The sequence below is a fragment of the Cetorhinus maximus genome, chromosome 4 (assembly GCF_964194155.1).
Source record: "Cetorhinus maximus chromosome 4, sCetMax3.hap1.1, whole genome shotgun sequence".
Lineage (NCBI taxonomy): Eukaryota > Metazoa > Chordata > Chondrichthyes > Lamniformes > Cetorhinidae > Cetorhinus > Cetorhinus maximus.
The window spans coordinates 52222405-52239898 of NC_135882.1; the positions used below are offsets into that span (position 1 = coordinate 52222405).

Consider the following 17494-nt stretch of genomic DNA (forward strand, 5'->3'; position numbering starts at 1 on the left):
CTGTCATGATATGCTGCCTGAGAAGGCCCAGCTCTGAGGACTGTGCTAGCCCTGCCTTTCTCTGCTCTCCCTTGTAAGTGGCTGCATTCTGCCAATGTGAACATGAAACAGGTCAAGCTCAGCGCTACAAGCATGCACAGCAGCCCAGCTCAGGGGCTGCATCCCACACTTGGGCCTGAACTCTACAGCCCCTCACATTCCCTGACAGCAACTAGCCTTATTTTATCTCATGGCATGTGTTCTCCTCAAAGAGCCCTGGCCGCTTAGAATTTTGCTACACTGGCACTCGAATAGCAGTCATGAGGCCAACAAGCCTGTACATGGTGAACCTGACACTGATATTTAATACTCGAAGCACAATCCCCTCACTATCATGGCATTGTGCCAAGTACTGATGCACCAGTCACATGCACAACACTAATCCACTGCTAATCCATGTACTTCATCTACTCCAAAGAATGTTGGAGCCAGAGAGCGGCCAGGAGAGCCGGGATCTGCCAATTCCGCAGTGAACATGACTTGGACATCCTGGTGCAGATGGTCAGTGACAGGACGGACATTCTCTACCCAGCAGGCTGCAAGACAACCACAATCATGACCAAGAGGGATGTATACAGATGGTGCAGGTGGTGAGCACCTTGGGGAGCATTGGTGAAACTGGGTTCAGTGCCACAAGAAGTTCAATGATCTGTTACATTCTAGAAAGGCGAGCGAGACTTCCAGATAATTGATTGCAGCATGCAATATGCAAACCATCTCCGAGTCCCAGGGCACATACTGTTCCACAACCTTTGCAGAGTGTTCCCAGGTTACTGACGCAGCGCCCGGGGCTTTTGAGGAAGGCTGCTAAAGAGCAGATGTTGTTTCAAATCATGTGGAGGAGATTCCCTTCATCATGCAGCAGTGCACTACCTCATCTCCCTCTCCCTATTGCCCTCACAGCAGAAACAGGTGCACAACATCCATGAAACGCTACGGACTGGGGATGGGAACTCAATGCTGAGGTCTGTTAGGACCATGGAGATCGCTAGGGCCACATCATGAGAATACGTTGGTGACAACGAATCCCCCATTCCGGGGACACACGGCAGTGGAATGGGTGTTTGCAAAAACAGTGTGGTGGTGGTTGTCATGGATCTTGGGAATAATGTTGTTTTGGAAAACTTCACATCCGCCTTCATCCAAGAAAATGAGGATAAAGGTATCGAACTCGGGGAGAGAGACTGCGAGGTTCTTGAGCAAATTGATATAGGGAGTGACAAGGTATTGGAGGTGTTGGCAGGCTTAAAAGTGGACAAATCTCCAGGTCCGGATGATTTGTGTCCCAGACTGCTGGGGGAGGCAAGGGAGGAGATTGCAGAGGCTCTGACCCAAATTTTTAATTCCTCTCTGGCCACGGGGGAGGTGCTAGAGGACTGGAGAACAGCTAATGTGGTTCCGCTATTTAAGAAAGGTTGTAGAGATAAGCCAGGGAACTACAGGCCAGTGAGTCTCACGTCAGTGGTAGGGAAACTATTGGAGAAAATTCTGAAGGAGAGAATCTATCTCCACTTGGAGAGGCAAGGTTTGATCAGGGATAGTCAGCATGGCTTTGTCAGAGGGAGGTCATGCCTAACAAATTTGATTGAATTTTTTGAGGTGACTAGGTGTTTTGATGAGGGTAGTGCAGTTGATGTAGTTTATATGGATTTCAGCAAAGCCTTTGACAAGGTCCCACATGGGAGACTTATAAAGAAGGCAAATGCACATGGGATGCAGGGTAATTTGATAAGGTGGATTCAAAATTGGCTTAGTTGTAGGAGACAGAGGGTGATGACAGAAGGATGCTTTAGTGACTGGCAGTCAGTGTCCAGTGGCGTACCACAGGGATCTGTGCTGGGTCCCCTATATTCGTCATTTATAAAAACGACACACTATGTGGGGGGTAGGATTAGTAAGTTTGCGGATGACACAAAGATTGTATGGGTGGTTAACAGTGAGTTGAGTGTCTTGGGCTACAGGAAGATATAGACGGGATGGTCAAATGGGCAGATGGAATTTAACCCTGAAAAGTGTGAGGTGATACACTTTGGAAGGAGTAATTTGACAAAGAAGTATTCAATGAATGGCATGACACTAAGAAGTTCTGAGGAACAAAGGGACCTTGGCAAGTGTGTCCATAGATCTCTGAAGGCGGAGGGGCATGTTAGTGGGGTGGTGTAAAAGGCATATGGGACACTTGCTTTTATCAATCGAGGCATAGATTACAAAAGTAGGGAGATCATGTTGGAGTTGTATAGAACCTTGGTGAGGCCACAGCTGGAGTAGTGTGTGCAGTTCTGGTCATCACATTATAGGGAGGATGTGATTGCACTGGAGGAGGTGCAGAGGAGATTCACCAGGATGTTGCCTGGGATGAAACATTAAAGTTATGAAGAGATTTTGGATAGACTTGGGTTGTTTTCGTTGGAGCAGAGAAGACTGAGGGGTGACCTGATCAAGGTGTACAAGATTATGAGGGGCATGGACAGGGTGAATAAGGAGCAGCTGTTCCCCTTAGTTGAAGGGTCAGTCACGAGGGGACACAAGTTCAAGGTGAGGGATAGGAGGTTTAGGGGGGAAGTGAGGAAAAACTTTTTTACCCAGAGGGTGGTGACAGTCTGGAATGCACTGCCTGGGAGGGTGGTGGAGGCAGGTTGCCTCACATCCTTTAAAAAGTACCTGGATGAGCAATTGGCACGTCATAACATTCAAGGCTATGGGGCAAGTGCTGGTAAATGGGTTTAGGTAGGTAGGTCAGGTGTTTCTCACGTGTCAGCGCAGACTCGATGGGCCAAAGGGCCTCTTCTGCACCATGTGATTCTGTGATTCTGGAGTGGGTGGGGGGGTCGAGGGTTTGGAAGGTGGAGAGTGGCACTGAATCTGTGAGGAATGCCTAGTCTGACTGCATGCTGAGCAATGGGTTTTGTGGAATGACCCATCAATGAGTAATGTTGAGGACCTCCAGGCCTACTTCTCATTAGCTTCTCTTGTGTCTCACACAGGTTCTAGCATTGTGGTCCCGCTGCGAGTAGCGCCTCCGACACCAGGAGGAGGAAAACTTGTCCGAAAAAGCAACGTCACACCAGCGCAGACACCAGAAAAGATACAATCACCCCAGTGGGTCCATGCATGGTTTTAAAGTTGAGTGCACTGGGTGAGGAGCACAGCACTATTGTGCAGGAGGAGGTGTCTGAGGTATAGGCATCTGTGGGCAGTCCCATTCAGAATGGAGGGCAGTCGCAGTGATGTTCTGCAGGACATTGAGGTAGGGCCTCAGGAGTCATTGTTTGGGGATCATTATTTGGACCTGCAGCAGATGAGTGACTGACTGGCAGAGTTCCCTCAGGCACTGTGAGCTCATGTGCTGCGAATTGAGGAGTCCATGGTGCAGATGAGCTCGGGGATTCTTCCGCAGGTGTTCCACCCATGAGAGGGTTGCCAACCTCACAGAGAGCCACATGCAGCAGCAACTGCAGTGCATGTAGGAGCAGCATAATGTCCTGCACAATGTACATGGCACTCTCCTTGGCCTGGACCAGTTAGTTAAGAGCCTGGACCAGTCAGTTCAGGGCCTGAGTGCTAAAGACCGTGAAGAATGTGAGGAGCAGTGAGGACTGTGGAGGAGAGGACCAGGGAGATAGCTAGGGCCACATCGTGAGAATATGTTGGTGTCAGCGAATCCCCCATTCCAGGGGCACATGGCAGTGGAAGAGGCTCCAATAGGCCCTCCAGCCTCCGGACCTGCCTGCTATCTTTAATTTTTGGGGCTCCCTGAGGCAGCCACTTAATTGGCTACCTCTTTGGAAATCACCCTCTGGGTCCTGGCGTGAGCATATGTGAGTTCCTGACCTACAATTCCTCCCAATGGTGGCATCAGGACTCTCAAATGAAATTCCAGCCCATGGTGTTTTGCAGCAATGTATTAGTAAAGAACTAAGTCTGTGAGCAAGTATGTTATTGAGTGAGTAGAAGGGAATAACAAGAAAAGGATGATATTCACAAAGAGCTTTGAGAGACTTGCAGCTTCATGTGGCCTATTCCCTCTAACATAAGAGCATAAGAAATAGGAGCAGGAGTAGGCCATTTGGCTCCTCAAGCCTACCCCGTCATTCAATAAGATCATGGCTGATCTGCCCCAGGCCTCAACTCCTCTTTCGCGTCAGCGCCTTTATGCTCACAGACTTCAAGAATTTAAACATGGTTTATTCAAATTGACTGGTCAATGCAAATTAGTGTACTTGTTCCTGTCTGGGCCAGCTGCATTCTGTTAAATATCATCTTTTGCAGCAAGGGGAGAGATTTGAGACGCTGGGATTTTTTTAAAAAAGTATACAGAAAGAGAGCCAATGTCATTCTATAATGGAGCTTGTATATGAGTCAGTGAAAATGGGTCCAGTTGGTAGGCTGTGTTGTAAACATAAAAGCATAATACTGTGGATGCTGAAAATCTGAAATAAAAACAGAAAGTGCTGAAAATCCAGCTCTGAAGAGTCATATTCAACTTGAAACGTTAACTTTGTTTTTCTCACCACAGACTTGCTGAGTTTTTCCAGCACTGTTTTTATTTGTGTTGTAAACTTGATTTGCAAATTCACCTTTTTAAATAGGCATTCGGCAATATTTCCAGATTGAAGCAACAGTGTGAAGGTGTAGATTGGAAAGAGTTATTTTTGGCAGTTTAGCTTGCAGCCTCAGTCAAGGGTAGCAAGCATAATTTGTCCATCTACTTGGTACAGTAAAATAGCAAAATGAAATGGAACTTGAAAAGTTTTGTTGACCCAGAATTATTAACAAATTATGGTAACTGACCTTGAAGAAAATTATAAGGGCACTAATTAGCACACTGAGGCTTTGTAAGAAATCTCCCACAACATGGATGAAAGCGGCTCGAATGCTAGCATTTGGCTGATGGCTATGAACAGATTCCACTGAATGTTCGATATAAGTTGCACTGTGGTTGTGACCATGACCACCCTGATGAAGTGCCAATCCCATTCTGGAAAAGATAAGATTAGATGAGTTTTGCTTTTAAGCTTCATTAGGAAGCTGTAATGTATAGCTATTACATGGAATATTATGATTTGAGTTTTCATTTCTTTCTCATCATAGAAATTGTAATAAGTGGTTCGGGTTCGCTTCTGCACAGTTCATTGAATAAAAATCATTTTATTTTTTCTTTTCTATTAAGAGTTAAAAGATTTTATTTTCTCCTTAATTAGGAAAGGTGGTACCTTCATTCAGTGGTAGCACTCTTAACTTTGAATTTAAAGCTTGAGGGTTCACCTTGCACCCTACTACTGAGACTCGCTGCTATTTGTGTCCAAATTTCCTACATTATAATTACTACAATAGTCACCTAAACTGCAAAAGTATTTCATTGGCTTTAGGACATCCTGAGGTTGTGAAAAGTGCTTCATAAATGCAATTTTTAAAAAAATGTTTTATTTACACACATATATGACAGAAACATAATGGTGAATGTCAAACTAGCATGGAAATAATATATAACATTTTAGAGGTAAACAAGAATATTAGTGTTTTGCTTTTTGATTATGCAGCAATAATACTGTAGAAGTCAGGTTTATAATATAGTTGAGAATCAAGCAGAACACAGAAAATGCAGAAGAGAACTGAAAAAGGAAACAAGAGGGACAAAGAGAATGCATGAGTAAAGATTAGAAGGTAACATAACAGGGAATACTGAAGTCTTTTACCAACGTATATATCCATAGTCAAAGTAAGTGTGGGCCAATTAGTGGCTATAAAGGTAATCTTCTTGTGGAGGCAGATGACATGCTCACCAAAATGTGGATTCTCACAATGTCATAGTAAAGGAAAATGGAGTAGAGAAATCGAATAGGATAAAAATAGATAAAGAGGAGGTAATTAAAAGGTTGTCAGAGCTCAAAATAGAAAAGTCACCAGTCCAGAAGGGATGCACCCTTGGTTGCTGAAGGGAGTAAGGGTGGAAATATCAAAGGCTTTGACTACAACCCTTTAATCCTCATTGGATATGGGAGTGATGCCAAATAACTGAAAACTTGAAAAAGTTACGCCCCTGTTCAAAAAAATGGGAGTGGATAAATCTGGTAACTATAGGTCAGTCAGCCTAATGTCCGTGGTGGAGAAACATTTTAGGACCATAATCCTGGGCAAAATTAATTGTCACTTGGAAGAACATCAGTTAATAAATGACACCCCTAAAAATTTATTGAAGGTACATCATGTCTGACAAACTTGAATTCTTTGATGCAATAATAGAGGGTTGATGAAGGTACTACAGGTGATGTTGCGTTTAAGAACTTTCAAAGGCGTTTGATAAAGTGACACATAATAGACTTATCAGCAAAATTGAAACCCAAGAATTAAAGGGGAACTGGCAACTTAGATACAAAATTGGCTGAGACACAGGAGGTAGAGAGTGGTGGTGAAAGTTTTTTTGAGGCTGGGTGGGGGGGGGAGGAATTATGCCTCTCAGGTATCTGTTTTAGGGCCATAGCTCTTCTTGATATATTAATGATGTATATGGATTTGGATATAGCAGGCATAATTTCAAAGATTGCAGATCATACAAAATTTGGAAATGTAGCAAACAGTTGGGAGCATAGTAGCAAACTTCAGGAGGTCATAAGACAGACTGGTGAAAAGGACTGATACAGGGCAGATGAAATTTAATGCAGGGAAGTCTGAAGTGCTACATTTCGAAGGATGCATTAAGGAGACAACCTAAACTAAATAGTACAATTTTAAAGGGGGTGCAAGAACAGGCAGCCCTAAGGGCTTCACATATACAAATGTGGTAGGGCAAGTTGATAAAGCTTTTTAAAAAGCCTACAGGTTCATTGGTTTTATAAACAGAGACACAGGGTGAAATCGTCCCAGATTTGCACAAAGTCTAGTAGCAAGCGGGAAAAAAGTCGTTTTACCTGCCGATCTCAATGGCGGGTTTTCACGCCGTATCATCCCATTCCTGCCTCATTAATTATGCAGCCACAGGAAACACAGCGTCTTGCTGGCAGGTGGCCTCCGATTTGCCCATCATGCCGTTACCTTGCTGCTTCCTCACGCAGGGCACCATATTTAAATTGCAGCTGCGTGCACACTTCTCAATGCTTGTAGCCCAGGAGGGCACCGATGAAGACATGGCCACAAAAGCCAAGAAGAGTGCCGCTCCCGATTCAGTGACACATCCCTGGAAAGCCTTCTGGACACCGTGGAGGGTGGCCGCAATGTCCTATCCCCACAGTCTCACCACCACAACTTGGGTGGTGGTGGCAAAGGTGGTCAGTGCCAATGCTGCACACAAGAAGTTGGCCATCCAGTGCAGAAAACGGATGAATGATCTCATCCGTGATGTCAGGGTAAAGCAGCCATCCCATCAATCTAAACTCACACTCACGAGGCCATCACATATTCACTGGCATTTCACTCACTGCCAGCTCAAGGGACATCACCACTCTCTCTCACACACACCCTCACATCACCATCCGACTTTATCTCCCTTGAAGACTGCCTCCTCAGCCCTCACCATCTTGAGGCCACTTGCATAGGTCAACATGTGCCCCCACACACACTCTGGGATACCCCCCTGCCCCTGTACATCCCTCACCCTGCAGCATTTTCCCTTGCCTGAGGCCACTTCTCCCCCTTCCCTAAGGAAGCCCTAGCCCTGCAACTGTTGAAAAGCCACCTCCGCCTTATGGCTGATCTGGTAGGTATACACCTGCCCGTGAGCCCCCTTAAAAGTGATGTGGTGCTGCCTGTGAAGCCTGGCGCTGATGATTGTGAGTGCTGCCTGAAGCAAGTTGGACAAACAAACCTCAGAGTCCTGAGTGAAGTGCAGCTCTCCAGGTGCATGTCGCTTATGTACAGTTGTGAAACACATCGGCATGCCCGGATGATCCAGCTCCAGCTTGGGAGGGATCATTCCGGCGAGCAGGGCTTATAATGAGATGCTAAAGTGTTGAAATTAGGTTCCCGACATGCGGCGGTGGGAAAAGCGGCTCGCCATTGCTGTGTGGAGCAGACGATCGCAAACTGGTTTCACGGCAGCATAAAACTGATTTTTGGCCTTCTCTCCATATTGTCACCCCCCCCGCCCCCCCATGACGCCTGATGCCAATGGGGCCAGAAAATTCCAGCCATAGAGTACAAAAACAAGGACCATTTTAAAAAAAAGTCAGAACTTTATAAATCACTGGTAAGGCCTCAGCTGGACGCTTGTGTCCAATTATAGCCATCAGATTTCAGGAAGCATGTCAAGATAATTGAGAAGTTATAGACATGCATTACTAACATTATACCAGGCATGAGGGACATCAGATACTTGAAGAGATTTCAGAAGTTTGGATTGTTCTCCTCAAAGCAAAGAGGATTACTGGGACTTAATAGTGGTGTTCAAAATTGGGAAGGGTTTTGATGGAGTAAATAAGAAGAAACTGTTTCCATTGGTTGCAGGGTCAATAACCAGATACAGATTAAGATAATTGGCAAAGTAATTGGAGGGGATATAGCATTTTATTTTTTAATAGCAAGTTACAAATGTAATGTCTGAAAGGGTGGTGTAAGCAAATTCAGTGGCAACTTTCAAAAGGGAATTGTACACATACTTAAAATGGAAATATTTTCAAGACCATGGGGAAAGAGCAGGGGAATGAGACCAATTAGATAATTCTTTCAAAGAGCCAACAGAGGCACAATGGCCTCTTTCTGCATTGTATGATCCTATGAAATCTGAATCATTTAAAAACAGCATCCTTGAAATTACATGGTCAGAAAATAGATATAAATGCTTAACATGCTCATTTAAATATCCTCTCTCTATGATTTTAGTGGAGGCATTAATCCATTTAAAGGAATTGTATTTAAAGTCTCTCTAAACTAGCAGAGGAATTTATCCTTTACTGGAATTTCAAACTGACTGTTTTTTATTTAGAAAAATAATATCTTCCAGCATGCTGTTTACACACAGGTTAGAACAGAGGCACGCTTGCTGTGTGAGGCACCATCTTAATGTTGAGTCAATTAACACCTTTACAAAGGGACAGAACAAATACCCGATCAGTACTTGGAATTCAGGGAAGGGCAAGTACAGATAGAAATAATCAAACGCTATGTGTAACATGATGGGGGTTACCTTTGAACTGGTTCGTGGACAGAAAACTGATGCTATTGGATTGGCCGCCCATTACACACCCTGCCTGATTTTCCTTTCCATTGACTTCAATGCAAATGAAATCTGGATGGGATGTATATCAAGAAATTGATCCTTTAGTGACAATTGGACTGGGACTTATGGCAGACAGCTGGTTCTTTACTAACTATTGGGTGAGTTGTATGCCAGGCAACTGATCCTCCATTGCTTCATTTAAACTTCCACACTGCCTGGTTTAAGAACAAGGAGTTGGTATAGGCCATTTGGTTCTTCGAGCCTGCTCTGCCATTCAATGAGATCATGGTTGACCTTCTACCTCAATTCTACCTTCCTACACTATCGTCCATAATCCCTAATTCCCTTAGTATACAACAGTCCATCAACCTCTGCCTTGAATACACTCAACGACTGAGTATCTGGTGTTTTCTGGGATTGAGAATTCACAACCCTTTGAGTGCAGAAATTTCTCCTCATCTCAGCCCTAAATGGCTGATGCCTTCAGGAGACTGTGACCCCGTGTTCTCAATTCCCTGGTCAGGGGCACCATTTTCTCAGCATCTGCTCTGTCAAGCCCCTTAAAAATTTATGTTACGTGAGATCATCTCTCATTCTTCTAAATTCCAGGGAACATAGGCCTAGTCTACTCAATCTCGCTTCATTAAAACAATTCTCTCATCCTAAGAGCCAGTCTAATGAGCTTCCATTGCTCTCTCTTGAGGGCAAGTTTGTACTTCCTTGGTTGCAGAGATCAAAACTGCACACAATTGTCCAGGTATGGCCTCACCAATTCCCTGGATAATTATAGTAAGATTTCTTTACTCTTATCCGGGATTCCCTTGGAACCAAAGCTAGCATACCATTTGCCTTCCTAATTGCTTGCTGCACCTACATGTTAACTTTCTATGATTTATGTAGAAAGACGTCCCTCTGAAATGTAAACATTTCCCACCATTCAAAAAGTATTTGGCTTTTTTATTTTCCTTACCAAAGTGGATAACTTCAAACTTTGCCACATTATATTCCATTTGCCATGCTTTTGCCCATTCATCCAACTGGTCAGTATTCCTTTGCAACATCTTTGCTCACCATTACTTTCCCACCTAACATTGTATTGTTAGCCAACTAAGAAATGTTACAAAACAAAAACAGAATTACCAGAAGGGTCATGAGGACTTGAAACGTCAACTCTTTTCTTCTCCGCCGATGCTCCCAGACCTGCTGAGTTTTTCCAGGTAATTCTGTTTTTGTTTTGGATTTCCAGCATCCGCAGTTTTTTGTTTTTATCTCTAAGAAATGTTACACTCAATCTCCTCATCTAAATCATTAATGTAGCTCATAAACAACTGGAGGTCCAAGTACTGATCCTTGCAGTACCCTGCTAGTTACAGCTTGCCAATTTCCCCTTACATAGCACTATATCGAGGGCCTTTTGAAAATCCAGATATGGTACATCCACTTGTTCCCCCTTATCCATCTTAATGGTTACATCCTCAAAAAACTGACAGATTTGTTAAACACAATTTCCTTATCATAAATCCATGTTGACTCATCTTAATTATATTATGATTTTCTAAGTGTTCTGAAACCACGTCCCTCATAATAGATTCTAGCAAATTGCCCACTATTGATGGTTGATAGACTCTTGATTAACAAGGCAGTCAAAGGGTATGGGGGTAGGAAGGAAAGTGGAATTGAGGCCACAATCAGATCAACCATGATCTAATTAAATGGTGGAGTAGGCTTGAGGGGTCGAATGGCCTGCTCCTAAATTGTATGTTAGAATATTAAAAAGGAATTGTCATCATGAAAAAGTGCCTAGCAGATTTTTATTTGTAAACCAAACACAAAGAAACAATGGGATGGCATTACTACCACAAAGTCATTGACGAAAATCATTTTCAACAAACATAAAAAATTGCAAAACAGTTATTTGAGGATATGATGTTCATTTACAGCAAGAATTTCAAACAGAAAAGGCATCATTGCTATTGGGAAGTAGAGAGACCTCCATGACGTTTGCTATACCATGCAGACGAAGTGGCAGTTGGAGCCTGGATGGAAATCAGACATAACTCTTGATGGGTGAGCAGAAAATGGAATGGAACCTAATATCACTTGGTTAAACAGCTCCTGAAAATTTTCAGACAGTGGGGAGACCCTGCAGCATCCACCTGCCATGTCACTGGAATATGGCTAGTGAAGCTTCCAGGCTGCCCCAGAAATTTGGCCCAGTTTGTCCTTGGAAGGCCTCAGTAAAATTCTTGCCAACTGTGAACCAGTCCTCCTGAGACCTAGGAACAGCCCCAAAACTCCTGTAGCCAAACAGGGAGAGGTGATTAATTAACTTTAGTGGTCCAGCACTATCATAGGAATATTGACATTTTTTGCCTTTCTAAGCCTCAGTCTTGTGCTACACTGATTCATCAGGCTCCTGCTGGAGTGGGTGCCACTGAAGCATTCCACAGACATGGACTGCCCACCCAATCCATGCAAATGACCCCTTTCCCACAATTTGGGGCAGGGTTCTGGCTTCTGAGCATGGACAGATTTAGGGCTTGCTCTGTCACATTTTCGCCAGCAGAATAACCCTATTAAAAATTTATGCCCTATCTTTTCCTTTCTCTCAAGCATGTATACATCAATTTTCCTACAACATTTGGTTGGGATTTCCAGACAGTGAGAAATCTTTTCCAGACTTGGAGCTCGCAGGTTTAATAATGCATTTGACCAAATGTTCCCAAATACCTAGACACTTGACTGGGACCTTCCTCATCATGGACGTGACCTTCCTTCTAAAAGAAATTAGTTTACCGAACCTTTTTCTTTGCAAAGGGACAGTTGAATTCCAGTTTCTGGGATGAGATAATATCATATCTCATTTTGGTTGGTTTGGTATTAAATTTCTTTTACCAGATGAGAAGCAAAAGACAAAGTTGCTGGACATAAAATTCTGGAGAGTATGCCAGAAAAGGGGGGCTTTGCAGGCTGTCTCTCCTACTTTTTTGCTCATGATTCACTCCCCAACTTGTTTTTATAAATATCCAAAGTTTGTTTGTATCTTTGCACACACTTCTCTCCCTTTGCAGAATGGTGAGTAAATGTTGGAAGGATTAGCAAGCTGAGTATCATGAGCTCTCTTCCGTGGCCAGCAAGTCCTCTAGTGGGACCTGAACCCAAAGCTTATTCTGGCTCAAAGGGAGGGACGCTACCTATTGAGCCACAAGACCTCCTGAAGCCCAAAGTGCCCCTGGGAGTTGGGAGATCAGCATTTTGGAGGCCACTGTTATCTCAAATGTCATTTCATCTTGATTGTTATGTGATAAGATTAGTGTTAGCTGAGATATGATATTATCTCATCCCAGATTATGGTACTGAGCACACTTACTGTTTACAGTAGTAGTCTGGTCATGAACAAATGAAATCCACCCAATGAAAACAAGAAAAAGTAAGTAGTAGGCAGGCATAGAATTTGAGTTGGTGATCATCTGCTTGACATGCAAAGATTCATGCTCATGATTGCTAAAAAAGGTATGATGCAATTTTCTGACTTTGCACTCCGTGGGGAGCCTTGCCTGCATACTGGAAATCTGGGCCACATAGCAGATGATCTTCTGGTGATCTAAATTAATGATTGGGAAATCATACAGGCACTTTGAGTGAGAAAGGTTCTATGTCAGAAGCGCAATGTTGGATATTATCCAAACCATATCTTCATGAAATTTCAAGACATTTTTTTCTTCCTGCACTTAAGCAAATTTTTGCAGTTTTCTCCTCTTTCCCTGAAGACGATGCCATGTGATGGTCACAGCATCATAAACAACAGCACTCAGGTGACCCTGATCAGTGGAGGACCCAGTCATACATAATCATAGGAGTCATCACACACACACGTGCGCGCGTGCACGCACACTGCTCTGATTGAGATTGGCTGCCACTGGGGGGGTGGGGAGATGGAAAGGCAAAATTATACCATTTACAAACATACATTTAAAATAAAAATTAATGTAAGGACTGTTCTATTTTAAAAAGTGGCATATGTAAGGGAACAGCAAAAGAATTACAGAAAGTTAACTTACATTACGTTTGCTACCACTGCACAGGTAGATGTTATAAGCATGACCATTCCATCAATTTCGTAATCTGCACTGATCAATCTTACACAAGCAAGGTAGACCAACACTCCTGTTACAAGCCAAATTGTGATCACTGAGAACAGTGCACCAAGAATTTCTAGTAAAAATAAAATAGGACAAGAATCTATTTAGGAATTAGTAAGACTTGTTCACATATAAACACCAGTGGGTAGCAAGCAACAACAATTTGTGTTTAGTTAGTATCTTTACCACAGTAAAACATCCCAAGGCATTTCATCGGAGTATTACCAAACAAAATTTTTTGTTCTGAGCCACATCAGGAGATATTAGGCCAGTTGACCTAAAGCTTGATTTTAAGGGGTGTCTTAAAGGAGTTAAAAGAGGTACAGAGGTTCAGGGAGGGAATTCCAGAGCTCAAGATTTTTATATTTGAAGCCATAGCCACCAATGGTGGAGCAATTAAAATCGGGGATGCTCACGATGGCAGAATTGGTGGAGTGCAGATAACTTGGGAGGGTTGTAGGGCTGCAGATGATTATAGAGGTAGGGAAGGATGGGCCATGCAGGGATTTGAAAACAAGGCAGAGAATTCGAGCCAACTTAGGTCAATGTGCTTATCAAGTATGGAGTCAAAATGCTTGTTCACTGGGAAAGAGGCGTCCATCTGAACTGTCAGCTCAATCAGCAGATGGTGAATAGCACAAGACCTAAACAAGTGAATGAATAACTAAAAATTGAAGAATGAAAAATGAATAAGTATAGGTCCTCACACCTCATGGCAAACAAAATCAATGGCCAAAGATCAGTAATACAGTTATTTCCACTGATCTAGATGCACATAAATCATCTTTACCAGGGAGGCTGTATAACAGGGGGCTAATCTGATACTAGCTGCTATTCACATAGAATTTTACAGCAAAGAAGGAGGCCATTTGCACTGTCGGTTTCCACATGATATTTAGGATATGGAATGCTCCAAACCAAAATATTGCTGAAATTTAGTTTACACTTGTTAGACTTCAGAAAAGCAACTATTTTTTTCAGTATTCCTGACGCTTCCCTTTAAGTAAACAGAAAACTTCAATTACTTTTCTGAAATTCTCACCTGCTCTGTACCATCCAAAGTTTAGTTTCTTTGTGGCCGGTCTTGATGATAGCCATAATGAGCACAAGCTAATCAGAAAACTTGTGACATCTGCGAGAAGATGTGCTGCATCGGTCATAACAGCCAAGCTCCCTGCTAGATAGCCACCTGAGCGAAACATTTGAAAGGTAAGTCATGGCAAACAATGAAATATGTACCCAGTAAAGATCATTTAATAATTACTAAACTTAATTCAATTAATTTTTATTTTAATCCTTTGCTTATACAGTCATACATTACATTATATTCATAGCATACAACAACTTGCATTTATATAGCTCCTTTCCTGTAGTAAAACATTCCAAGCTGCTTCACAAGAGTATTATCAAACAAGGTATGACTCTGAGTTGGAAACGTATGACAGTGATTCACCTAAGGAAATATTAGGATAAGCGACCAAATGCTTAGTCAGAGAGGTAGGTTTTAAGAAGCAAAGAAAGCTAGAGAGGCAGAGAGATGAAGGCACGACTGCCAATGGTGGACTATTAAAATCAGTGTAGTGCAGGAGGCCAGAAATGAAGGAGTGTAGAGATCTTAGAGGGCTGTAGGGCTATAGTAGATTGCTGTGATAAGGAGGGGCAAAGCCATGCTGTCCTTTGGTGACATCATCTGAAAACACAACATCAGGTTCCACATGTACACTGACAACACCCAGCTCTACTTCACCACCACCTCGCTCGACCCCTCCACTGCCTAGGTTTGTCATGCTGCTTGTCCAATATCCAGCACTGGATGAGCAGATATTTCCTGGGTAGACTGAAGTCATTGGCTGGGATTTTCTGGTCCCGCCTGTGGCAGGAATCCTCATGGGTGGGACGGAAAATTTGACGGACCAGCCAAAGGTCCATTGACTTCGGGCGGGAATTTCCAGTCTCATCCGCTGCAGGACCAGAAAATCCTGGCCATTGTCTTCAGTCCTCCATAAACTCAGTTCCCTAGCCACCGATTCCATCCTCACCCTGGCCGCTGCCTGAGGCTGAACTAGGTTGTTCGCAATCTCACTGTCCTATTTCACCCCAAGGTGATTTCCAATTCCATATCTGCTCCGTCACCAAGACCATCTACTTCCACATTTGTAACATTGCCCATCACTGTGTCTGAGCTTGAGCCTGAGCTCATTGCCACTGAAACCCTCATTCATGCCTTTCTTACCTATGGACTCGAGTATTCTAAAGCTCTGATGTGCTGACCTCCCATTTTCTGACCTCCATAAACTTGAGCTCATTCAAAACTCTGCTATCTGTATCTTAACTCATACCAAGTTCCACTCAACCATCACTCCTGTGCTCGCTGACTTACATTGACTTTTAATTTGGCAACACACCAATTTTAAAATTCACATCCTTATTTTAAAATGCTTCCATAGCTTCACCCCTCCCTATAGAATACAATATAGGGAAGGTACATATGCAAGATACAGTGTGACAGTTAGTAATACGGTAAAGCTTGACTTGTGAACGATGCTGAAGTTGTTAGTTAGCATGTACTGCTATATTTGCTCTCCAAATCACATACAGTGGATTTTGGATGTCTCACCAAAGCTACTTAGGTGAGGTGAGGTAGGTTCTTCCTATATGCAGCTAGCTTCTTTCCTCTAACAAACTGACATCACTGAAGTTGTTCAATCAAGTAACAATTACACAGTAAAAACATACTTACTGTAAAATATACATGAGCTGAATACAACCAATAAAATCAACAGTTCTGAGTTTGCTTCAAATGATGTGACTGTACTGGTGCAAAATTATTTATTGAAGAAGGAGTCTCACCATCAAATTACTTAACAAAACCAATTGGTTATATGGAGATATAGCCACAAAATTACAAAACTCCATTTCCAAAGCAGTTGGGTTTGGTAGGAGTACATATTGCAGAATCAGCCACGGAGGAGGTGAATGTTCTGATATCCATTACTGCCAAGTAGGGTTGTGTGCCATGAGCAGAGTCTCAAAGTTTAAGATTAACTGAATTCTTTGGGAAGATTTTCTGTATGCTGTTGTCATAAATTAATTCTTTATGTTTACAAATTTGCTACACAGACAACTTTTCCCTGCTCTTTGATTTTCCTATCTTTGTCTACTTTTAATTTAATTATTTAAACAGTGTAGTTCTGCTGATAGAGGGTCAGACTATGCTGTTCAAATTACAGTGAGATTAATGGTGCTCGTTGTTATTTATGTATAAATGATACAGCAACTTCAGGTGAGGAGCAGATGTGCAGTTAAATATCCAAACGTTGCTGTCCAAGTAGTGTCACTCCATTGTTAGCTTCACAAAAACAGCACTTCACTGTCTGCCTTACCATTGGCATGTATTGAACATCGTGAAGTTGTTCTATTTGCGTGCTGGACACGAACTAAACTCATCACGAAAAGTTAACCCTTGTCATTGTAAGTACAAGTACCTCTTTAACAATGTGAGAATTATTAACTACTTCCACTCAACCTCTCTGGCAATTAAAATTAACTAACACAAATGTGAAGTCTTGTTTCTTTAAGTGTTAATTGTTAGAGATTTTTAAGATGTCAATTTTGATTTTTTAAAAACTTTTCCTTTCTGGCTCATGTTTGCTCGCGCTCTCTCTTTCTCAATCCAAAGTTTCTTCATTTCTCTTTCTGTACCTGATTTGACATTTATTCTAATTTACACTTCCTTCTCAGGCCTTCTGCTGTTTATTATTCAATCCTTCAATATGATTGGTTGCTTATTCACATATGTCACAGATTCCAGTTCCCCTCACCAGGTGGTTATTAATTTGCAATTTCAGCAACTGTATGGGCAAAAATATTTTGAGCTGAAAGATGCAGGGAAAAGTCCAACAGCAGGTACTGCTTGATGTCCTGCTACAGAAAATTCAACTTGAGTATTCCAATGGTCTCCTGACCAGCTTCCCACCTTCCACCCTCTATGAGCTTCAGCTCACCCAAAGCTCTGCTATCCTAACTTGCACAAAGACCTGTTCACTTTTCATTGTGTGCACGTTAACCTACATTAACCCCCAATCCAGAACCCCTCAATTTTAAAATTCCCATCCTTGTCTTCAAATCCCTCCATGGCCTCACACCTCCTATCTCTGTAACC

The 17494-nt window shown here is 42.7% G+C and overlaps 1 protein-coding gene across 2 annotated transcripts in view; it reads right to left on the bottom strand.

Moving 5' to 3' along the window:
• Positions 1-17494, bottom strand: part of LOC144679621 (proton-coupled zinc antiporter SLC30A8-like) — a 49108-nt gene that overhangs the window by 13006 nt on the left and 18608 nt on the right. For both annotated transcript variants that reach the window (XM_078540193.1, XM_078540194.1), the window contains exons 2-4: positions 14375-14521; positions 13252-13405; positions 4831-5017 (exon numbers count right to left, since the gene is read on the bottom strand). In XM_078540193.1, the coding sequence (XP_078396319.1) occupies positions 4831-5017; positions 13252-13405; positions 14375-14521 (488 nt within the window). The remainder of the gene's footprint in view (positions 1-4830; positions 5018-13251; positions 13406-14374; positions 14522-17494) is intronic.